We start from the raw sequence: 25,235 nt of genomic DNA, 5'->3' as shown, positions 1-25,235 counted from the left end.
TAGAGTTGGAAGGGACCCTGAGGGTCATCTAGTCCAACCTCTGACAATGCAGGACCATATTACCCTGAGGAACAGTGTGAATGGAAGCAAGAGCCTTACAGAAGAGAATGTCATGAAAAGATTGTTGTTGTTTAGCCATGCCTGACTCTTGGTGACCCCATGGACCAGAGCATTCCAGGCACTCCTGTCTTCCACTGCCTCCCGCAGTTTGGTCAAACTCATGCTGGTAGCTTCGAGAACACTATCCAGCCATCTCGCCCTCTGTCGTCCCCTTCTCCTTGAGCCCTCCATCTTTCCCAACATCAGGGTCTTTTCCAGGTAGTCTTCTCTTCTCATGAGGTGGCCAAGGTATTGGAGTCTCAGCTTCAGGATCTGTCCTTCCAGTGGCTGATTTCCTTAAGAATGGATAGGTTTGATCTTCTTGCAGTCCATGGGACTCTCAAGAGTCTCCTCCAGCACCTTAATTCAAAAGCATCAATTCTTCTGCAATCAGCCTTCTTTATGGTCCAGCTCTCACTTCCATACATCACTACTGGGAAAACCTAGACAAGTTAATACATTTTAGCCACCAATTAGCGTATGACAAAATGAAAAGCAGCTACTACTGTTATATGTTTTTGAACCCCAATAGTTTGTGGCTTTTGGGCATGCTCATGTATTTTCGCTTTTGAAATATGTGAGTTTAAAAATTGTTTAATGCTTCAGAAAAGTGGTATACTTTTCCTTTGAAATCAATGGAAGTAAAAAGTGGTTGGAGGATCAAGTTCTTTGTACTGTGGTGAAGAATGGTTTTCATACTTCCTACTAATTTATAAGCCATCTTTAGGGTTGTTGTTGAGCTTTTTTAAAAAATTGGGTTATTTGTTTTTTTTAATAAATAGAGCAATTGCTGAAGGAGAAGTTTGATCTTCCACAGCCTTAAGCTAACAGATCACAACATAAGGAACGTCAACAACTCATTCATCAAAATAGATGCTGTATGATTTGACAAAATAAATGGCTAGAATTTTGTAACAGACTGTGATCAATAGAGTCCAAACAAGTTTGCTCCCCACCCCCTTTAATGAAAGCAAAAAAGGTTGCAATGCTGCCCTTACTGCTTTTAAATAATACAGCTTGGGAAATACACTATGAAGCATATGCTAGCCTATTCTAGTGAAATTTAGCATTGTGCAAGTATTATCAGTAACATTCACAGTTGGTTCATAGCATTCTTGTCTGTCAATAAACATTGCTTTGACTGTGCAGGATGATAATTGCTGTGGCTGCACTTTCTTTGGCACCTTCCAACCGCCGCTAAATGGTAGTAAAGCACTACTTCTTTATCGTCTGAATGTCAGCTATTCCAAAAATACTGGTGGACTTCAGCATCCTTTTGTATTTATGTCGAGGAACATTCACGGCGAGGCAGGTTGCGTCACTACTGTATGTATGCTTTTGCTTTCTGAAAAGTGTTTTCTCACTGCTACCCATTTCCCTTTCAAGGAGAGCTGTTGTTTTGAAACAAGGACATTTTGTTCTGCTTTTCAGGAATGGCACGGACATATATGGATTTGAGAGATCCGGTAACTGGGTTTCAAAGCAAAGCCAAATTTAGTAAATCGTCATCATCAGCTCTCAGGATAGTTCTATAATTCCTCCTCCCCCCCCCCCCCAAGCGTATGTAAAACTGACTTTTAAAGTGTTTAGTGGATAATGGATTGTGTAAGGTCAGTACTAGCCATAGCTATTACGGCTATTATTTTCTCTTTTCATGGGAGGGTGCTCAGCAAAATGAGATTGTCACACTTCCCCCCCTTTTCTTCTTCTTCTTTTTTTGGCAAAAAAGAGAGGGAGGGAGGCAAGACGGCGACAGACAGTTAAAAGCCTCTTCATGTAAGGATGTTATTTCATAAAGACACCAGCACTGGATTATCCCCTTCACTTTAAACTTCTGCCAGCTTGTACAAAGAGATAAAACAAAATAGCCCCGGTCCCAGGGGTGGAGGAGTGCTGGCCGTATCTGCCTGTGTCCACAGCTTTCATTTTGATTAGTCACATGTGAGGAAAATTCACTTAGGCTGAGAGGTAAATTTAATACCAGTTATGCCCATGCTGTTCATATCACAACCATTTTCACATGATGCCACTTAATTCCCTAAGAAGCAGAAAGGTAAATCGGTGGCTGGCCAGCTAAGGTGTCATAATGCATTAGGACCAGGGCTCGCTGCAGGGGATAATGGTTCTGATTGCTGTTGACTCATGTCTCCACCAACTGCCTCATGTAAAATAAGTGACATTTAAAAGGCATCAAAATGTGAGAAGAGGTAAGCGGGGCGGGGGGGGGGGGCGGAGAGAGAGAGGCAAGCACTGTACTAAACTTGCCACCTGAACGCTGAGTCCCTTTTTCACCCTAAGTGGTATAAAATGATAACTCAACATGCCATGGGTGACCCGCACTAAGCTTTTAACTTCCTGTCTTGTGTTTTTAAAGGAAATCTGTAAAATTGCTTCTGGGAACTGCTCCAACATGTTATCATTTATTTCCATTATTATTATTTTTTTATTTCATTTATTTCTCCGTTTTTGCTTTTCTACTTTTGCCCTTGGATATCAGACTATTCATCTTTTGAAAGGCTTAAGACAGAATTGAGTTAGGCAGTGGTAGACAACAAGAGGCAGGCTGGTCTCTGAAGGCCCATTTAAGTCTATTTTTATAAAGAGAATCAAATTCCAGTTTACAGTAAGCATATGCTTCAGTTGACATCTGTTTCGAAGACTTGAATGCTTTGTTTGCATAACAGGCACCAATAAATGGCCTTGTTTTAAGTCTGCTCACTCGGTTGTATTTGGGTTGTTCAGCTGGGGATTTGAGTTGCAGCTGATCCCCTACCGCTCATAGCAGATAGCAAAAGGAAAGGAGGGGCCAAAAATCTGAGAAGCCCAGTCCTGTTTATTAATGCAGATTTTAACATTCTCAATGAACTACTTAGCCCGTGTTAGATTACAACCAAATCCTTATTTGATCAGGCAGGGGAACAGGGCATGCTTCAAAGTAACAGAACCAAAGATTAGAAAAGTTATTTTATTTTTCTTTAATTCCACTGGTGTCCTATTTAGCTGTGCATAATAGAAACTGGGCAAATCTTTTAACACATATGTACAGAAAAATAATCTCTAATGGAAATATATGAATAAGTGGTATAATATTATGTTTATGAGCAGGGCAGGAAAACTCTGTATCGTTCTACTCTCTTTTCCATGTAATAAATATATATATAAAATTATATATAAAATTATATATATTATTGTACACACAAACATTAGGAAGGGGAGGGGTTATCATTTGCTGTTTTGTTTTACTTATTTACTTTTTTTATCCTGTATTTTATTCTGTGAACCGCTCTGAGATCTTACAATGAAGGGTGGTATAAAAATAAAATATAAATAAATAAATAAGCAAACAAAAAACACACACGTGGTTCTCCAATTCTGCTAGAAACATTTTTGGATATTGACTGTTCACTGTGTTTGCTTGGGAAAAATAATAATTTACTGTTACATATATTTATATGATGTATTAACATTTGGGGTTTTGTGTTTTGGAGCCTTCTGTGATTTGGCAGTTTTTCACACGGGTGACTTACCTATCTTGCAATAATGCAATGATGTTATTCCATGGTTTGGCCTACCTGATTTTTAACAGTAGCAGTGGTGTTTGTGGTGCCATAGGCATGGCACTGCCACCAAAATGTTTCATCTTCTGTGAGGCAGAATTAAACTTGCTTTATGCCCTGAAAACATCACAGTGTACATCCCACCTCCCACCAGTGCTACAACGCCCTTTCAAATTCTGTGGTTATGAGTTTATGTAATGAGGACACCCTAAGCTGACAGAAAATGAACATGGTGCTGCCATTGTAATGTGTAGCTCTATCCTGATACCAGTATATTTCAAGCAAAAATTAAGGACGTGGGATTGTGTAGCAAAACTTCCCTCAGAGTAGACCCACTGAAATTAAGGGACCTACGTTAGCCATTACTATTAAGGACTACTGAAAGAACACACATTGAGATAATTGACTTAACTCAGTCATGTCCATTAATTCAGTGTGTGTGCTCTGAGTACAGTCGTACCTTGGCTTTCGAACATAATGCGTTTTGGAAGTCCATTCGACTTCCAAAACGTTTGGAAACCAAGGCACGGCCTCCGATTGGCTGCAGGAGCGACCTGCAGCCAATCAGAAGCTGCGCCGGATGGTCGCCTTCTGAGGCGAAGTTTGCAACACCTACTTCCGGGGTTGCGACATTCGAGTTCCCAGTTGTTCATGAACTAAGCTGTTCGAAAACCAAGGTACAACTGTATGGCATAGTTGGATATAATTCATAGTTGGGTGGGGCACTTTATGCAGAGTTGTGCTCTATAATCCCTGAAGACAAACCAATTTGGAATATGCTTCCTGTGTGATGCTATTAATTTTTTGGTGTTCATCTGGACTAGCGGGAATTGGCATGGGTCTTGACACTTGCAAGTTTTGGGGGCCGCAAATTAGTGTGCTTAATGCCTGACAGCCGCTCCACCTGGAAGCCTCCTTTGAATCCTGAACCTCTTTTCCTTCCTCCCCTTCACCTCCTTCCTCCAAACTATTATATAGGGCTCTGTGATAGTTTGCTGAGTGCATGGTGTGTGTTTTTTCTCTCAAGTGGATTTACTTATCAGGTTTTTCTAGTGGTAGCAACAACAGTAGTGGGAAATGTATCTCTCCCATTTACTCTTATCCAATACTCCTACTTTCTTTTCCCCCCTTTAATTTTTATATATGGTAAAAATTTCATTGAAGAGAGGTTTTAGATGACAGGGCTGTAATTTTAAACCCAATAGAAGAGGTGTAAGCAATTTGAGCTTAGCTGAAGCATAATCTTAGGTTGTCAAGAAGAAACCCATTCTCCCTATGCTAATCAATCAGTATATCAAGCGACCAATCATCTCTTCAGCTTAGCATATATCCTAAGGTTTGATATATCTATTAACTGCCCATCATGTAGCTGGTCTCTGGTTGATGAGATTCCCCTATCTTGGCATTTTGGAGGCAGACAACTGAGCTATCACAGTCTCGGAGAAATACCAAAGGCGAGATTTCATTCCTATTCCAGACAGCAGACAATCCACATAGTCTCAGAAAAGAATACATAGTAAATTACCTTTTTCAATATCATGGTGTGTGTGTGTGTGTGTGTGTGTGTGTGTGTGTGTGTGTGCAAATTGTATATATTTTGCTTGATTTTTTCCCCCATCCTCTCTCTGAAACAACAGAATTTTCATTATTTATTATGATTGAATTTTCAGCACAAAACAGCAGTGTGGAACATTGTTGTTGGCTGCTAATTACAAGAGATGGAACCCAAAGTGTCAGAATTAATAGGAATAATATTTCCCCTATTATTAAAGGGGGATCAATTCAACGACAGCAGAAAAGTTTATGACAGTGCAATAGAGAGGTCTGTTTAATCATGAAGAAAGGAGCTTACTTTTCAGAAGAATGGACACCCATCTTTTCATTTTAAAACCAGAAACTCGTTTAGAGAAGCATAACCTAACTGTCAAATGATCTTGTCTGCTAAATATTTGAGGTACACAAGGGTATCATAATACTCCAAGACCTTATGGGGATGAGATCTCTATAAAATAGGGAGTCATACACTCTGCTATCGCTAGAGTTCAGAGTGTGTTTCTAAGATGGCAAGGAATTCAAAAGCCTGATTCTTCAATATACATTATATATAATCACTATGGAAAAGAACATAGAAGGTTAAATTATCACATTCAGCCTTTAACTATTTGAGGGGCCAAATTTCAAGTTAGTGCAACTGCAGTTCAGTCAATAGATCAGGGGGCTTCGTTTAACTAAAGATCAGAGCATAATTCAGCTCCCACCTTTTAGGAATTACTGTTAACTTAAAAAACAACACATACAGCAAGATGTTTTCCAGGCTTGTAAAGCTATAATGTGGAAAATAATGTTTTCTTGTAATTGAGAGTCATTGTGAATCTTTCTTTTGAATCCGAAAGAAAAAAATAAAGCAGCCTCAGTGGATGCTGAGTCTGTAATCATACATCCACTTACCTGGGAGTAAACCCTGCTGAATTCAATGGGACTTACTTCTGAGTAGACATGTACTGTATAGGATTGCAACCTGTAACTATGCAATCCTATGTATGTTTGCTATCTTCAGTGAATCTTCCTTCCAGGTCTGGGAAGTTTTGCAGATAGAGACTGCTTAACTCTCTCCCACCTGTTTCTTTTCAGCTCAAAAACTACTCTCCCCAACCATCTTTCTTGCTGGGGAAACAGAATCCCCATGTCTTCTACATCTCCCTCCAAGAGTGGAAAAGCAGCTTGGATAGAGCAATTTTGTGCTGAAAGCTGATTTCCAAGGAAAGAGTTAAGTAGCCACTTCTTTGGGCCAATCTATGCATTGCGTTAAAAGTGCAGTGTGGCCGATCTTTTAAGGAAAGTGTTAAATGGCAGCTGTGGGGATCACCTAAGATCAGGACAGCAGCATAACTAGTTGATCCTTCTACCTGATTCCAAGTTCCTACCAACTCCCACTTCAAAACTATCATTTGCACTGGGAAAGAAGTTGCTACTGGCACCAGTGGCAGCTTCTCACCTAACACCAGTAGCAGGTGGGAGCGAACAATCTTCATTGAGATGTTGGCATGGGAGCAAAGCGTTTTAAAAGCCCTTCACTCACACTGCAATCCACTGCTATTCTATTTTGGCCCTTCATCTACCCAGACTACTTTGGCTTAACTTATTATTGATACGATGAATGAGTCAAGCCTTTAATAATGGTTTAATACTTGTCTTCTACTATCACATTTACTTTGACAGTCAGCCATGAATTTCGGTTTCAGGCCAGTCTACCTCACATGATTGTGGTGAGGATCAATGGAGAAAGTGACAGCATACACTGCTCTGAGTTCCTTAGAATGATGGGAAGTACCTAGTATCTTCTAGCTAATGTTAAGTGTACTAAAGAATACCTTCTGGAATTTAAGAACTCTCTAAACCAAGGATTCCCAAACCGTGGTCTGTAGAGCTTTATTCAGGTGGTCCGTGGCATGCCCATATTAAATATTCATATTAATTTTAATCGTATTTTATTGTATTAAAGTTTGTATTCGGTGGAATGCAATTTTTAATACAATATAGTGCATAAAAGAAGCAATGAAAATACAATTAATTGCATAGCACATTACAATTGCTACAACAGGCATTAAAATCATTAAGTCATCTGCCTAGACAATCAGCCTTAAATACTGCAACCTTTCCTAATATGTGAGTTACTCCATTTCCTTAATCGTTTTGGCTGCCCTCTTCTGAACCTTTTCAAACTCTAAGATATCCTTTTTGACATGAGGTGACCAGAACTGTGCATGGTATTCTAAATGCAGTCACACCGTAGATTTGTATAGCCACGTTATGATATTGGCAGTCTTCTTTTTCCAGTGAAACCTAGAATGGAAAATACATTTTCATAGCTACAGGGTCAACATCTTCACTGAACTAAACACTATGACCCCAAGGTCTCTTTCTTTTTTTGCCATATCAATTTTATTAATTTTACAATAATGCTTTCCATTACAATCTCTCTTCTTATATTATACAATTTGGCCATGACTTCCTTCAGACCTTCCTTATGATTTTCTATCTTTCATTTCAAATTTCTGCGTTTTCACTACTTAACCATTGCTTTCAAATCAGAAACATCAAAGCATCATATTTTCTTATTCTTCTCTGCAGTGATTTTTATACCTTTCCCTACAAAGCTTCTTGCAATCCTACCAATGTATTTGATTGACTACAATTGTCTTTCAAATAATTTACAAATTTAGTCCAGTCCTTGGTGAACTCCTGGTCCCGCTGTTCTCGGATTCTTCCCGTCATTTTGGCCAGTTCCACATACTCCATTAACTTCAATTGCCATTCTTCTTTTGTCAGTAATTCCTCTTGTTTCCACTTCTGCGCTAATAAAATTCTTGCTGCGGTTGTTGCATATAGGAAAAGCTTAGTATCTTGTCTGTTAATGTCTGTTTTTCTGTTTAATTTAAAACCTGCTACTTGTCCAAATTCTTCAATTTCCTCTAATGCTTTCTTAGCACTGACTAACCCCAAGGTCTCTTTCTTGGTCAATCACTGCCGTTTTGGATCCTATGAGTGTACATGTGAAATTAATATGTTTTTGTCCTGAAATGAGTCACTTTATGCTTGTTTACAATGGATTACATTTGCCATTTTATTACTCATTTACTCATTTAGGAGAAGTCATTTTGCAAGTTTTTGCAATCCTTTTTTATACATATATATATATCACGACTCTGAATAGTTTAGTATCATCAGCAAACTTGGCCACCACACCACTCACACCCCTAACGCTAGATGGGTTATGAACAGATTAAAGGCACAGATCCCAATACCAATCCTTGGGGCCCCCACTTTCTACATCTCTCCATTGGGCAAACTCTCCATTTATTTCTACTCCAGTTCCTGATCCACAAGAGGATCTCTCCTCTTATTCCATGACTGCTAAGCTTACTCAGGAGTCTTTGGTGAGGTACTTTGTCAAAAGCTTTTTGAAAGTAGACTATGTCAACCAAATCACATGTATCTATTTGCTTGTTCACACTCTCACAAAACTCTAATAGGTTAGGGAAACAGGACTTACTCTCACAGAAGCCATGCTGTCTCTGCTTCAGCGAGGCTTTCTCTTCTATATACTTGGTTATTTTATCTTTAACAATATTTTCCACTAGTTTTCCCAGGACAGACAACCTAACCAGGCTGTAATTTCCAGGATCTACCCTGGATTCCTTTTTTATAAATTGGCATTATATTGGCCACTTTGCAGTCCTTAGGTTACATATTTTTGTTAGACAATCAGCAATTTAACACTGAGTTCTTTGAGAACCCTTGGGTGGATGCCATCTGGACCCAGTCAGTTTTTATTTTGCCTATTAGGTCACCACTCTTTGCCTCAGGTCCTCAGACTTACTTACTGCAAAAGCTATTTCAGGCAGAGGGAAATAAATAATAAGTTGTTGTTGTTGTTGTTAATTTGTGCCCTGCTCACCTGACTAGGATGCGCCTCTGGGCTGCTTCCAGCACATATAAAAACACAGTAAAACATTAAACCTTAAAAAGCTTCCATATACAAGGCTGTCTTCAGATGTCTCCTAATGGTTATATATTACTCATCTTATTGACATCTGATGGGAGGGCATTCCACAGGGTGGGTGCCACTACTGAGAAGGCCCTCTGCCTGGTTCCCTGTAGCTTGCAGTGTGGGAACCACCAGAAGGCCCTCAGTACAGGATCTCCATGTCCAGGCTGAACAATGGGGGGGGGGGAGACACTGCTTCAGATATACAGGCCAAGGCCATTTAGGGCCCTAAAGGTAAGCACCAACACTTTGGGTTGTGCTCAGAAATCTACTGGGAGCCAATGTGGATCTTTCAGGACTGGTACTATATGGTCTCGGCAGTTGCTGTTAGTCACCAGTTTTCAAAGTTAGCCCCATGTAGAACACATTGCAGTAGTCCAAGCGGGAGATAACCAGAGCATATACCACTCTGGCATGACAGTGCACAGGCAGGTAGGGTCTCAACTGGCATACCAGATGGAGCTGGTAGAGAGATGCCCTGGACACAGAATTAACCTGTGACTCCATGGGCAGCTGCGAGGCCAAAATGACTCCCAGGCTGCACACCTGGTCCTTCAGGGGCACAGTTACCCCATACAGGACCAGGGAGTCCTCCACACTTGCCTGCCCTCTGTCCCCCAGAAACAATACTTCTGTCTTGTCAGGATTCAACCTCAATCCGTTAGCTGCCATCCATCTTCCGACCGCCTCCAGGCACTCACACAGGACATTCACCACCTTCACTGGTTCCGATTTAAAAGAGAGGTAGACCTTCCGTTGTGAGAACAGAAGCAAAGCATTCATTCAGCTTCTCTGAAATCTCCATAATCTTCTTTAGCACAACTTTGACCCCCCTTGTTAGTCAATGGTTCAACACACTTACATCTCGCACCAGGACACCACTTAAGTCTAGGGTTGCTTAGTGTTCTAGGACACAATTGTTTAAGGCATCAATAAATTTTACCTCTTTGTCCTGACTGGAACACACACACACTTATATTCAGATGTGTAAATGACCAACTAAGGTGACCTTAGGAAGATATCCAATTTGCTACTTTAGAGGGGTCCTATAGAAGGGTGTTTTTTTATTCTTATTATTCCAACATCAATTTGTATACAGAGCAGAGATTTAGGGGTGAGAAGAGGCTTATGTGAAGCTCAGCAAACTAGAACTGCTCATCTCCAAATACTCAAGACTTAGAGCCCCTCGCCCAGCCACTGAGTCAACCAACATGAGTAAAGTTGGCTAGTTCCATGGCTGCTATGCCGAGCAAGAGGACTGTGTTCCCTTTTCCACATAGGACATACTTGCCAAGGATTGAGATCTCATCTATTGCTCTATATGGACTTCAGCCACAGTCTAGAAAGAGAGCATAGGAGAAGGCTGTATGATTACTGCGCTAACGATACTAACAGACCTTATGGGGCAGGAGAATATAAGTGTCATTTGGCATGAGAAGAGAGCATCTAGGGTGCTCCCATCTTACTCAAGAGGCTTCACTCTGTCCTTCACAATGATAATTTACCAACCTGCGCCTGATGGCTGTACCTGGTATGCAGCCAGGTTGCTTGATCCAAGTCCCAAACATAGAGCAGGCTGCTGAAACCCCCATTGCAACAGATCAATGCACTTTTTATGAATGTGTAAGCTACTTTGTGAAGAGCTCCCTAAAAATGGATTATTTGTTGTTGTTGTTTAGTCGTTCAGTCGTGTCCGACTCTTCGTGACCCCATGGACCAGAACATGCCAGGCACTCCTGTCTTCCACTGCCTCCCGCAGTTTGGTCAGGTTCATGTTTGTAGCTTCGAGAACACTGTCTAACCATCTCATCCTCTGTCGTCCCCTTCTCCTTGTGCCCTCCATCTTTCCCAACATCAGGGTCTTTTCCAGTGAGTCTTCTCTTCTCATGAGGTGGCCAAAGTATTGGAGCCTCAGCTTCATGATCTGTCCTTCCAGTGAGCACTCAGGGCTGATTTCCTTAAGAACGGATGCGTTTGATCTTCTTGCAGTCCATGGGACTCTCAAGAGTCTCCTCCAGCACCATAATTCAAAAGCGTCAATTCTTCGGCGATCAGCCTTCTTTATGGTCCAGCTCTCACTTCCATACATCACTACTGGGAAAACCATAGCTTTTACTATACGGACCTTTGTTGGCAAGGTGATGTCTCTACTTTTTAAAATGCTGTCTAGGTTTGTCATTGCTTTCCTCCCAAGAAGCAGGCGTCTCTTAATTTCGTGGCTGCTGTCACCATCTGCAGTGATCATGGAGCCCAAGAAAGTAAAATCTCTCACTGCCTCCATTTCCTCCCCTTCTATTTGCCAGGAGGTGATGGGACCAGTGGCCATGATCTTCGTTTTTTTGATGTTGAGCTTCAGAACATATTTTGAGCTCTCCTCTTTCACCCTCAATAAAAGCTTCTTTAATTCCTCCTCACTTTCTGCCATCAAGGTTGTGTCATCTGCATATCTGAGGTTGTTGATATTTCTTCCAGCAATCTTAATTCCGGCTAGGGATTCATCCAGCCCAGCCTTTCGCATGATGAATTCTGCATATAAGTTAAATAAGCAGGGAGACAAAATACAGCCTTGTCGTACTCCTTTCCCAATTTTGAACCAATCAGTTGTTCCATATCCAGTTCTAACTGTAGCTTCTTGTCCCACATAGAGATTTCTCAGGAGACAGATGAGGTGATCAGGCACTCCCATTTCTTTAAGAACTTGCCATAGTTTGCTGTGGTCGACACAGTCAAAGGCTTTTGCATAGTCAATGAAGCAGAAGTAGATGTCTTTCTGGAACTCTCTAGCTTTCTCCCTAATCCAGCGCATGTTTGCAATTTGGTCTCTGGTTCCTCTGCCTCTTCTAAATCCAGCTTGCACTTCTGGGAGGTCTCGGTCCACATAATTTATAATCCAAAGTGGATTATAAATTTGTTTAAATAAAGTCTATTTCTGTGCATGTATCCCTGTTGCTAGATCATAGTTAGTCGGAAACAATATTTGACTTACACTTGGTAGGGGATGCGATTAGAACACAACCCTATGTGCACAATAGGGAGTATTATTTACCATTTATTGCCTCCAAAAATGAAGGTGCAAAGGGAAAAGCCAGTAAATTTGAAAAGTTAGATGTCTGTTTTGACCAGGATATAAATAATTGGAACTGTATTCATCAGCTATTAAGATTGTTGGTAAGGAAAGTAGTTATTTACCTGAACGCTTTAAGACATTCTTGTTACTCTGCAGAATTCTCTGCACAGAATGTGAACAAGCATACCTAGAATTCATGACTGCATGTTTAAATGAAAACAGCTATCACTTTAGCTATCATAGAAAACATTCCCACTTCACTTCTCAAAATGAGTGCTCATTTAAATCAGATATTATGGGGGGGAAACCAATGGCTAATCCTAAATTCAGGTATACTACCACTCTAGCTAGGCAGATTGCTAGTTGATCATGCTAAGATGCTTCCTTATCCATTATTGGATCTGAAAAAGGAGGATTAAGAATTATCTGACTTCTCCGTTAATGTGCAAATCATCTAAAAGCTCAGCTTAGAAAGGTCTTAGAATATTGGACAGCACAAAAATAATAACATCTCAGAATTTTAATAGCTTAAATGTACAGCATAACAACTCCAAGTGAAATTTAAGTTGATGGACAATAGAAGAAGTAAAATGCACACATGAATGTTTCATTGACAGGCTCTAGCTGTATGTATTTCAGAATTGAGTATCACGGTGTGATTTTTCTTCAGTTTTGCTGCTGAAAGTTGCTGTGTGGGGTGGTTCTTTTTCCTTTCCTCAAACTTAGCAGTTAAGACTGTCAGTTTAAAACAGATTGCAAATATATTTGGGGATAATGAGTCACGTAATTACAATTGCTAACGTAACAAAAGAACTGGAGCAAAGTATGTCACCCTTCATATTTTTGGTTATTGTTTCATAGCCTTGCGCTTTTCCGTCTGCCTCTGTATGTGTTGCACAAACAATATCAATAGGCTTAAAGGCTCCCCCCCCTCCCTGCAATTTTGAAGAGAGGAAAAGAGAATATGAAGTAGCAGCCAAGCTCTTAATGTTCCATGTTTGCATTTTTCTTAGAGAGAGAGACCTGTATTGGAGATTGTTGCTGCAGTGTGTTTTATCATTCCCATCGCTCAGATACACCCGCTTCCCTTCTCATAAATCTGTGGAAAGTATTTAAAAAGAAAAGAGAAATTGCTAGTATTTCAAAAAAAACCAAAACAAAAAAAACCCCAAAACCAAAACGCTATTATAATGCATTTTTCAAATATGTCAGACACATCTTTGTTAAAATTAAACCAAGGATTGGTTTTGAGCGAATAGCCCTATATCCTTACAGATGCTGTGGATGGATGCATCTAAGCTGCTTATTATATTGATGGGTTTTGCTGCTCTGCAGCAAATGAAAACAGGCAGCTGCTTCCTCCATCAAAGCAAAAGGCAGCCTGAGTTTTTATTAAACGAGTGTTCATTTCTTCTATTGCCAAAATTCTTCCACAAAACAAAAGAGCAGTTTTAGCACATTATTGCTTAACTAGACATGAACAACTGACAGCAAGTGATAAGCCTGTCTGCTTTTCACAACTGGTAATCATTTTTTGGAATAGATGTTTTAATATAGTTGAATGTAAAATTTTTGCAATTTACATCTACAATAGTACGTAAATTCATAGATCCAGCTTGTTGCTGGAGAGTGAAGGCTGTAATCACAAAAGGCTTGTTCCCATGTTGTTTAATTTTTAATGATTATTTGAAAACTGGGTAAGGAAAACGAAATCAAAATTCATTCAGTTGACACAAAAAGGTGGTAAAGACAATAATACAGGCAGCCTTGTGCAATTTGACAGCGCTGCCATATAGCCTGGATTTCGGAGCATCTATAGTTTTTCACTTGCTACTGTATTTCCATCACAGTTCCACAGGCCTTCTTAAGTTTGTGCTGTAAAAGAAATTTGCAGATTGCAAACCATCATGTTTTCCTCCTGGCCGTGAATAATAATGAAGCTGAAAGCCTGTTGAGATATAGAGAGTACCGAGACCATTTTGGCCAAGCTGAAGGTCTCTGCCAGCTGTTTATACATATTTTTCGGTGATCAGAATCTCATAAATTCAGCTTTAGATTGAAAGAGGGTTGTATAAAAGACAAACAGAGAAGGAAACGTAGAGAGATGTGCTTCAATTTCTCTAGTTTGTGTTACGGTACTTACGGCTATTCCCATGGTACATGAAGGTGGCAATCTCTCTTTGACACTATTATATATATTTCTTTTGCTTTCTGGTCTAAAACCTGGAAAAGGATGAAAATGGGAGGAGTGATCATGTATTCATTGTATATGTATTAAGATTCACAGTGATAAGGGAAAGTACTGCCGAATGTAAAATAAAAGTCTACTAAGGACCATCTTCTGTATCTCTACTGAACGTCTACTGAATGTCTACTAAGGCCAATGTGGTGCTCTCAAGATATTACTTAACCTCAGCTTCCATCATCCCTAATCACTAGTCATGCTGGCTGGGGCTGAGTTGTAGTCTGGGGGGCACCACAATCGCTAGCCCTGACTTAGACTGACCTCAGGGGCTCTTCTCCATGTCTGAGATGCAGCAGCTAGGAGTGCAGAAGAGGGCCTTTGGAGTCATAGCACCACAGCAGTGGAACACTTTCTCAAGGGAGAAGCCCCATCACTGTGCTGCAAAGGTATCACACAACACCCAAACAGTTTGTATGGTGGCCTAAATGGCTGGTCTAGAGGAGGCAGTCTAGCCCTCTTTTTCTCTATGGTTTGTCAAAGGACTTGGCACAAAGGGAGGAAGTAAATTTGCATCAGCTGTGTGGCCTTATTTGTACTGTAAAGGGAAGACACTAAAAATATGGACCTATTGAGTTGTGTTTCGCTGCTAACCATGCTTCATGGGACGTGCTTCTTCAGTACAGTGTTTCGTTTATGGCATCGTAGTCAACAACTGCTTTGTTGTTGTTTCACCCCATACCACACAAACGATTCTGGAAATATTACAACTCAGTTCCCAAGCCAACACCAAACTTGGAAATATAACATTTAGACCTGGTCTAAGCGGTTCTTGAAAGACAGAGGGTCCTCATGAGTGGTGTCCTACAGAACCACTGGAAATAGGTTCTGTAAGACACCACTGTAGGAAATAGAAATTAGGAAAGTCAGTATGCACATGGAGAAGTAGGGTATTTGTATAAGGATCTTTCATGTTGCCCCAATGAACCTTGTATTTGTATTGTGTTGTGCTGCGTTGCTTTGTGTTGTTTGTGGGGGCCAGACCTGGTGGCCACTGGAAATAGGTTCTGTAAGACACCACTGTAGGAAATAGAAATTAGGAAAGTCAGTATGCACATGGAGAAGTAGGGTATTTGTATAAGGATCTTTCATGTTGCCCCAATGAACCTTGTATTTGTATTGTGTTGTGCTGCATTGCTTTGTGTTGTTTGTGGGGGCCAGACCTGGTGGCACTGTATCCTGCTTGAAATGCAAACCTTTTATAGTTGCTGTGTGACAGCTAACAATGCAATAGTGCTTTCCTGCTGGTATTTCTATAAAATAGATAGATAGATAGATAGATAGATAGATAGATGATAGAATATTTTTTAAAAAAACTTGTATGCCCTTAATTGACCAAGCTAGCTTTAATTTTAAAAAAATCTTAAAACCTATATGTTTTGGTTCCTTTCACTATGTTCTATAAGCGTCAGAGATGCATGATGATGTAATGTGGTTCTGGGTGACTTTTTTTTTTCCATTTTACCCCTGCCTATTTCCTTTGTGAAGAAGTTGAGAAAAAGCACCAATAGAAAATGAGAGACCTAAAAGGTGCACCCAAAATGAATTATTATTCCAACATGATTGCTTCTGACCCCTTCCATTTCACAACTCTTCCTGAGGGCCAACTGGTTTAATCCATTCAGAATTGTGAGATTTTGAATATGTCACAATTCTCCGCACACTTACTTCTGAGTGAGCTCCATTTAACTCAATGAGGTTTATGAAGATATTGCTGCTACTTCACCTTCTGCTGTTGAAGGCCTTTGGGAGCTTTCCTGGCAGATCCACATTTAAAATACATGACCATTTATATGTTTAATTCCTTGGAGGATACAATCATGCATTATATGGTTTCTTTATCATGTTGCTTTAGTGCCAGATTTTCATCCAGCATCTAATTTTCTCTTATGTAGTTTTGACCTTAAAGGTGACAATTACTGTACTCACACAAAGGTTTTATAGTGCTCCTATTTATAACATTCGCGGGTGCAAATAATAGTGCAATCATTTAATGAGAGAATGAAACTAGAATATCAAACATATGGAGGAGAAGGGGAAATATACAGATCAAGTTGTGTAAAGCAGAAAGCTTGTCTAGTGTGTAGAAAGGTATAAATAAGAAGTGTATGAATACAAAAGAAGGCTTTAATGTAAATGCCTAGTTAACTTGATACATGTAAATCTGGAAGCCAATGTATAATCAGTGAAGAATTTACAGACTTTGAAGTGGAATAACCTTGAAATATGGATTGGCTTTAATTCAGAGAAAGTTAGTTCCACTTAAACCCCAGTGAAATGAGTTAGGCTTAATTTAAGAGCAAACTAGATATTATCTCAGTAAATATCTGGTTCCAACATCATGTTTGGCGTATTGTTGGCCATTGTAAGAACAGTAGCCTAGACTAGATGGGCCTTGGTTTCGCCTGTTCTAGCAGGGCCGTTCTTTTGTTCTTGTGCTTGCCAAAATAAAAGGGACACACAAGGAAAGATCAGCGGGTTAGAGCAGGCATAGGAAAACTCCAGCCCACCAGATGTTTGGGACTACAATTCCCATCATCCCTGACCACTGGTCCTGTTAGCTAGGGATGATAGGAATTGTTGTCCCAAACATCTGGAGGGCCGGAGTTTGCCTGTGGCTGGGTTAGAGGGAGAAGTGCTGTATTATGCAGGGACCTAAACTGTGCAGGAAGCCTCCATGAGTACAGGAGGCATCCTGCGTCATGTTTGCCCTCCAACTTTTGTACAGTTGTAAACGCGGGTGGTGCTGTGGGTTAAACCACAGAGTCTAGGATTTGCCAATCAGAAGGTTGGCAGTTTGAATCCCCATGACGGGGTGAGCTCCCATTGCTCGGTCCCTGCTCCTGCCAACCTAGCAGTTTGAAAGCACGTCGAAGTGCAAGTAGATAAATAGGTACCGCTCTGGCGGGAAGGTAAACGGTGTTTCCATGTGCAGTTCTGGTTCGCCAGAAGCGGCTTAGTCATGCTGCCCACATGACCTGGAAGCTGTACGCCGGCTCCCTCGGCCAATAAAGCGAGATGAGCTCCGCAACCCCAGAGTTGGTCACGACTGGACCTAATGGTCAGGGGTCCCTTTACCTTAAACATAGCAAAAGCGACATGCCAGAGGAATGTGACGTATCAGCATGTTGTCACTGTCCCTAACACGAATAAATGGAATTGAATAATAGGGCTTAGCTTAATTGATTTCAATGGAACTTAAGCACATTTTACACTCATTTGGATTGGGTCCAAAATGAAAACCCTTTGATTACATTTGCAAAGAGTTTAATTTCTCCCGTTGGTTTCAATGGGCTGGACGGTTCTCAGGCTTTGTGGTGAATGAGAAATACATACATCCAGGCAGCATTTTGACCTATAGCTATATTACATCTTTGCATATTATAAAATATAGGTCAGTACAAGGGAGTAGAAGTCAAAGTGCAAACTCCTCCACATGGCTTGTTAAGCTTATCCCTATTTTGAAAGCCATCAAAGAGGATTACCTACCTGTTCAAGCAAGAGAAGCTTTTCCTTTTACTAAAATTAACAAAGGTATTCTTGCTGCTAGCTTAATGCTTTAGTGGGTAGAGCTGTGTACTTCCATATTTGAGACCTCTGTTTGTGAGAAAGCGCTGGCTACTATTCTTTTTGTTGTTTCTGCTGCTGTCTGTGCCTGGAATTATTACTGGCATGTTACTTTGTAATACTAAAGGATTGCAGAAAGGTGCATTATGTGTAGCTAGTGGCTGATTGAGTTGTTGTGTGGATTCAGAGGAACCTGTTTACAATCTTTCCCATTGATGATATGACAGCTGCTACTACCAGGGAACAGAGTGCTAACTTTGTACTGCATTTGTGGCAGTCCCCCAATAAAAGGTAGAGTGACTTACCTGTCATTCAAAGACAAAGTTTAATTTTTCCAAATTGCAAGGTGAGAGAGAAATTCTAGAAGGTTGAGACGTGTCTTGCAATGGCTAGTATTTTGTGACATAACTGAGAACAGTTTGAGGGTTTTTTTTAAAAAAAGTTGGTTTAAATAAAGAAAGTTAGTTTGAGGAAGATTGCAGGTGGTTCTAAATGAATTACATCTACTAGATATGAAAAATTGCTTTGGTGGATATATTTTTTTTTAAAAAAAACAACAACCCGGTTTGAAATACAAAGGATACAATCCACACAACAAATGTTCCCTTATGTTGATACGACCCCTTTCTCTGCCATTGCAGCCAGTCGCACCGGAACAAATTCTAGGCAGACATGGGAGATGGATACCACACAGTCCCAAAGCTATGCAACTACCTGGGGGCGGGGGGGGGGGCTGGAAGGTTTTTCAAGTTATTCTACCAGTGTGGCAGAACTTCTTAGCCTTGAGTGGGGCATTAGCACCATTGCTGCAATTGGGAAAGGGCAGAGTAGACTTTGCACTTTGAGCCTTTAATGGTTATGGGGTACAAAATAACCCTTTCACTCATTTCAGTATTGCAATATATATTATGGCAGGAAAATTATCTACAAATAGGCATACGTTAATTTTTCATACACATACACCTCAGTCCAAGTTGAAAGTTCTCTATTATGGCACAGTGGTGGGAAGCACAGGAACTGGTAACCTCAACTGAGCTTGTATCCAAAGAAAGGCAGAGCTCTGGAAAAGCAGTTCTTCACATAGTGGGTGAAGAGCAATATGGATGTAAAAAATAAATAAATTCCACTTTACACCATACTCTCTTTTGGCTGTGTGCTAACTTATAGTGAGCTCGGGAAGGTATCCTGTAGGTACCGGTATATGCCTACAAACAAACAAACACAGAGACAACTTGTTGTCCTGACTAGTTTGGGGAAAACAGGGTAGTGGGATAACGCTACTCCATACTGAGAGCTAAGAATGCCCCCATCATCTTTGTTGGTGTTTGGCAGAAATAATCCTTACTCTTGAAGAAAAGTTTTCGCGGGGGGTCGGGAGACTTATGGAAGCTAGTTTCACTTCTCTGGGATTTCTACAAAGCATTACTATAATGTGACTCTGATCTAACATAGTGCAGTAGTGTGTATGGATTATCCCTTTCTGCTGGCTGGAGGCCATAGAGGATATAATTTAAATCCTAATGATACCATGGCTAATGAAGATTGCCCTTTAGCTAACAAATGCTCCAAGTTCGCACCATCCTCTGGATGCACAAGAATGAGCATCTCCTTGTGCTCGTTCATGCAAACAGAAAGATCCAGAGGGCTCCCGAGTTCAACCATTGGCTAATAATGAGGAAAAGCTCTTGTAATAGGAAGAACCTTTGCCTTTCTTTCCAAAGGTCAAGCCCATTGATGGTACTCTGACTGCTATTTAAGATTCTTTTGGTGTCGAGAATGCAGTAGGCAATGTGCAGAATACAGTGGTAGCAAAGTCCTGTAGACTACTGTTGCTGTCGTCATCATATTGTAGATGCAGGGAGCTGAGAACTATGTCCTGCATATGATTATTTAGTGTATGAGTCCCTGGCTGAGATGAGATTTCAACAATGCACCAACCATGTTCATAACTGTCATGCTATACCAGCTCACACATACTTTCATTTTCATAATACCAAAACATGACATATTGATTGATCAGGTGAAAATAGGTATGCTTGTTATATTTGTACCTCTCCCTTTCTCCATGGAACCCTGAATTGTCGTTTTAACCTGATGGCAGGTAAGTTAGGTTAGTCTGAGAGAAAGTGACTTGGCTCCGTGGTACACTCCAGAACTTAGAGTGTGGAAACAAGCTGAGAAGTGGCTCGAACACAAGTGGAAGAAAACTCTTGCGGAATGCAGTCGAATGTCAGGGGCGAGGCTCATGACGACTGACAGTGAACGCAGCAAGGGAGGCATGCTTTGCTGCCTCTGTTGCAACCTCATGGTGCCATCCAACAGAGCTTTTCTGGGTAGTGCAGGGCCTCTTACAGTCTGGCCTGATGGATGCAGCAGAACCGATGGTAATTCGCTGTGATTTGTTTGACTCCCCTGTTACAGCAAACAAATATCAAGGGGTGTCCAGAGCAATGTCTAGTCCTGTTGTGTTGGATGAGTTTCACTTAGTAAGGCTTGAGGTGTTTGGATCGGTCAAGGTGGCTGCTTGCGCTCTGTACCCTGGCCCCTCTTGACTGATAAAAGCTAGTGGGGAGGGGACAGCTGGCAGAGCCAGGAGGTGATTAATGCCTCCTTACGAGAAGGTGTGGTCCCTGGCTCCTTGAAGGAGGCAGTGATAAAACCACTCTTCAATAAACCCTCCCTGGATTCAGGCAATCTAAGTACCGACCACTTGTCAATCTCCTCTTCCTGGGCAAGGCTCTTAAGCAGATGGTCACAAACAAGATCCAGGCCCAGATTTGGCACAGAAACTGCTTTGGGCGCCCTGTTTGATTACCTCTGTTGTGAGAGAAATGCGGAGGCGAAATGTGTCCCTGTTAATTCTCCTTGACCTCTCAATGGTTTTCGAGAGCCAGTGTGGTGTAGTGGTTAAGAGCGGTAGTCTCGTAATCTGGGGAACCGGGTTCGTGTCTCCACTCCTCCACATGCAGCTGCTGGGTGAGCTTGGGCCAGCCACACTTCTCTGAAGTCTCTCAGCCCCACTCACCTCACAGAGTGTTTGTTGTGGGGGAGGAAGGGAAAGGAGAATGTTAGCCGCTTTGAGACTCCGGAAGGGGAGTGAAAGGCGGGATATCAAATCCAAACTACTCTTCTTCTTCTTCTTCTTCTTCTTCTTCTTCTTCTTCTTCTTCTTCTTCTTCTTCTTCTTTATCGACCATGGTATCCTTCTGGAGTGGCTGTCTGAGTTAGGGGAGAGTAGCAGAGGCAGATTTAGGACAGCGTAACCTGTTCCGCCTGGGGGCGCCGGAGGGCGTCAAAACTATGATGTGGTGAATTGAGCAGAACAGAAGGCGAGAGATGGGGGCTTCAGATTTTGCCCTCTCACAGAGTGCACTGAAATTTGAAAGACCAAAGTCTGCCCCTGTGGGGGGCACCACTTTGCAGTGGTTCTGGTCGTACTTGGACAGTCATTTCCAGAGGATGATTCTTCGGCCCCTGGGGCCTTCGGTGTAGGGTTCTGTGCAGCCTTCTATGCTGTTAAAAATTTACATGGAGCTGCTGAGGGGGGTTATCCGGAGTTTTGGAGTACCTTGTTAGCAATATGCTGATGGCGCACAGCTCTATTTCTCCTTTACATCTGCAGGTTTGGCAATGGATATGCTGGACCATTGTCTTGCCTCAGTAATGGACTGGATGAGAGCCAGCCAACTGAAGCTCAATCCAGATAAGGCTGAGGCGCTGTTGGGTGGTTCTCTAGACCGGATGGGTGGGAACTTACCTGCTCTTGATAAGGTTACCCTCCCTCTAAAGGAGTGGGGGTACTCCTGGGTCCTTTGCTGTCGCTTGAAGCTCAGGTGGCCTCAGTGGCGCAGAGTGCCTTCCATAAGCTTTGACTTGTAACCCAGCTGCACATTGTACTGTTCCCAGTCTCCATTTAGGGCTGCTGTGACAAACAGAATTCAACGTCAATAAAGGGCATTTTTGTATGAAACGAGAATGGAACACAACACGCTCATTCTAGAGAAATATGAGCACACATAACTATTTTCTTGAACAGAGCTCAAACAGCATATATTTCACTTTTTCCTGCTATTTCCTGGCCCATGTTTAAAAGTGCAACAAAGGATCACTTTGGACAGATCTAAGTATAGGTTTTAAAAAATTAAGAGAGCCTTTTCTTTTAAAAGTGACCATTTCTCTCTCTCTCTCTCTCTCTAGGTATCTGGCCTTCGGAAGAGGTACTAGCTTACTACTGCCTGAAGTACCATGAAGTGTTCAGGTACAAAAGCAACCCATAAAAGAACCTTTCCAATCCATTAGTTTTATTATATTTGCATGGTAAAGATTGCTATGATTTAAGTCGTCAGATTCTGTTTTTAAAAGTTCAAGGTGAAAGCATGTTGCTCTTAACAAAGAATTTGGAGCTGCCGTTGGGTACTAATATTGCACAGCAAGCTTTCTGCTATATGTCAAAGACTTTTGATTTCCACTCAAGGCGTTTTATTTCACTTTGATTTTTGGGAAACAAAAGTGAGGCGTCAATCGATCAGCACTGATTGTGAAGGTCAGGGGAAAAACAAAAGGCATCTGTTACTGAGTTTACTCTTACTTCTGTTCTGAAAGTCAGTAAAGTATTGTCTGGGAAGGTATATCATAGTTTTAAAGCAGAGCTTTGGCACCAGAATATTTCTTGCACTCTCTGCATGCTTTTTACTATTGTTTTTCTGTATATTTTTCATATTTCGGTACCAGAGGCTTGCAAGGCTCCCCATCTAGACATGCTGGTACAGTACAGAACATGTAATAGATCAAGCTTCCTGGCCTTGCTGGGCTTAAGAAATGTGTACTTGGTAGAATCCCAGAAAATTAGGGGCATTTAAGATGTGACATAGCAGGGCAATTTTTGCAGCTGTCTCCCTGCCCTTTTATTCAGTTATTTTGAACTGGAGCTACAGAAGGCCACAAATATGCTCTTGATTGGGAGAAATGTATCTGTATTTCTAAATCAACATGGTCAATAGTATGCTACAATGCATAGGGCTAAAAACAAACAAAAGCCAACTTTAATTTACCACTACATTCACAGATTGCAAAAAATGGTGTGGGGAGGGGAAGTATTTATTTATTTAGGGATGCAAATATATAGAACATTTGGGTGCTTGTCATAGGCCAGCTATGGGGATCTGGTAGCCATCCATATGTTATTAGGTGGCAGCTCTTATCAGCTGCCGCATGGCCATTTGAGTACCACAGGGTCTCCACCCTTGCCATGAAGACAGATTAGACTCCTTCTCCTCCTCCTCTTCCTCCTCTAAAAAAGGTGGGGGTGTCTCTATCATTCTTCAATAATGACACTATATCTGATCATTCATTGAGATGGGGGTGGCAGCTGGCCCCTGGCCAAAGGAGTTCTATTCCTGCCACAACTGGCGATGCTAAAATGAAGATTATTTTAAGAAAGAAAAAGAAAAATCGCTGCACCTCTGCCTCTGGTAAACCTCCCAACCTTTCCAAAATTTTCACGCACCATGGATAATGTGATGTGATTGGCCTGTTAATAAAAATTATTTTTTTTTTAAAAAAAGATGGCTATCGTATCTCCTCTCACTCTCCTCTTTCCCAGTAGTCATAAAGAATAAATAAAACACATCAAAAAGTAGCAGACTGGAAGATTTCTACATAAATCACAAGGAGATATAAAAATACAAATACAAAAAATAAATCAGTAACAGCAACAAACTCGCCCCCCCGCCCGAAAAAACCCCCTAAACAACACACCAACCCAAGAGTCTGTTCAGCAGCTTCAACTTTTGCAGCTAGAGCAAGTCAGTGACCTCCCTAGGCCAGGTGGGAAAAGGCCTGAAAAGCAGGGAGCAGGTCTTTCAGGTCTCACAGCCAAGATGATCACAGCTACTGTAGTATTACTGCAGGAAGTTCACACGGTCAAGTCCCAATATGCTCACTAGTCCAGTAATAACAACAACAACACAACAACAACAACAATTGTTATTATTGCTATTATTTATTTATACCCTGCCCATCTGGCTGAGTTTCCCCAGCCACTCTGGGCTGCTCCCAATCGAGTGTTGAAAACAATACAGCATTAAATATTAAAAACTTCCCTAAACAGGGCTGCCTTCAGATGTCTTTTAAAAATAGGATAGCTGCTTATTTCCTTGACATCTGAAGGGAGGGCATTCCACAGGGCGGGCGACACTACTGAGAAGGCCCTCTGTCTGGTTCCCTGTAACCTCACTTCTCGCAATGAGGGAACCGCCAGAAGGCCCTCGGCGCTGGATCTCAAGGTACTATATTTCATACATTAGTAGACAATCTCCAAGCTGCACCTAGGAATCCCATTCAGTCTGCCAACCCCCCTTTGCTAAAACTCCAGTGGATTTGTCATACTGGGGCCTGACACAATTCTAAAAACCTTGCACTGATCTGGAAGACCTTGGTATCCAGGGAGAGACCTCACCAGGCCTGCCTTCAGAAGTTGCTCAGGAAGAGCCCTTGGAGTGGACCTTCTGATTCACCTGCCAGTCTCAGAGAGCATAGTTGTCAGAAATTCCTGGCTCAGCAAAAGAGTGCATGCCTGAAGGCCCAAGTGAACAACTTGAGATTAAGGGACTCCTTGGGAAGAAAGGGCTCCTGAAGGCAGAAGTAAGTGAGTACAGCTGGTCCTGGATGGAGCCTGAGGGACCAGACTATATAAGCCCTCAGTTGAGGTCTGCTAGCTGATGGGCCACCACGCGTCTTTCCCCTTCCAGGCCAGCCTTTCTCAACCCAGGGTCCAGACATGGTGTTGGACTCCAATTCCCACCATTCCTAGCCATCCTGGCCAGGGTCAGGCATGATGGGAGCTGTAGTCCAGCAACATCTAGGAACCCAACGTTGAGAAAGGGTGTCGGAGACTCTTGCAACCTGTGTTTTGCCCTACCTCTTGACTGCCTTTCCATATTGCTGACTTCAGGATCTCTACTCAATTGCTTTGTCCTCTGGGCTATGTTTGATTCTGGCTTGCTTTATTCTGCTTGATTACAACTCCTTCTCAACTCTGTTTTCTAGACTATTGTGATTCAGTTCTCAACCAGAGGTTGACCTTGTGTGGAACTGTAACGCTCCAATGGTTTGACTTTACCTCCCAATGTCTCTCTCTCTCTTCCATTGTCTCTC

At 41.6% G+C, this 25,235-nt stretch overlaps 1 protein-coding gene across 2 annotated transcripts in view; it reads left to right on the top strand.

The window, feature by feature from the left end:
* Positions 1–25,235, top strand: part of CAMKMT (calmodulin-lysine N-methyltransferase) — a 231,463-nt gene that overhangs the window by 161,498 nt on the left and 44,730 nt on the right. For both annotated transcript variants that reach the window (XM_083433145.1, XM_083433146.1), the window contains one exon: positions 22,278–22,338. In XM_083433145.1, coding sequence (XP_083289271.1) covers positions 22,278–22,338 — 61 coding nt within the window. The remainder of the gene's footprint in view (positions 1–22,277; positions 22,339–25,235) is intronic.

Source organism: Podarcis tiliguerta (genome assembly GCF_965153285.1).
Source record: "Podarcis tiliguerta genome assembly, chromosome: 3".
Classification (NCBI taxonomy): domain Eukaryota; kingdom Metazoa; phylum Chordata; class Lepidosauria; order Squamata; family Lacertidae; genus Podarcis; species Podarcis tiliguerta.
The sequence above is the reverse complement of the archived record's forward strand: the minus strand, read 5'-3'. Positions and strand labels throughout refer to the sequence as shown.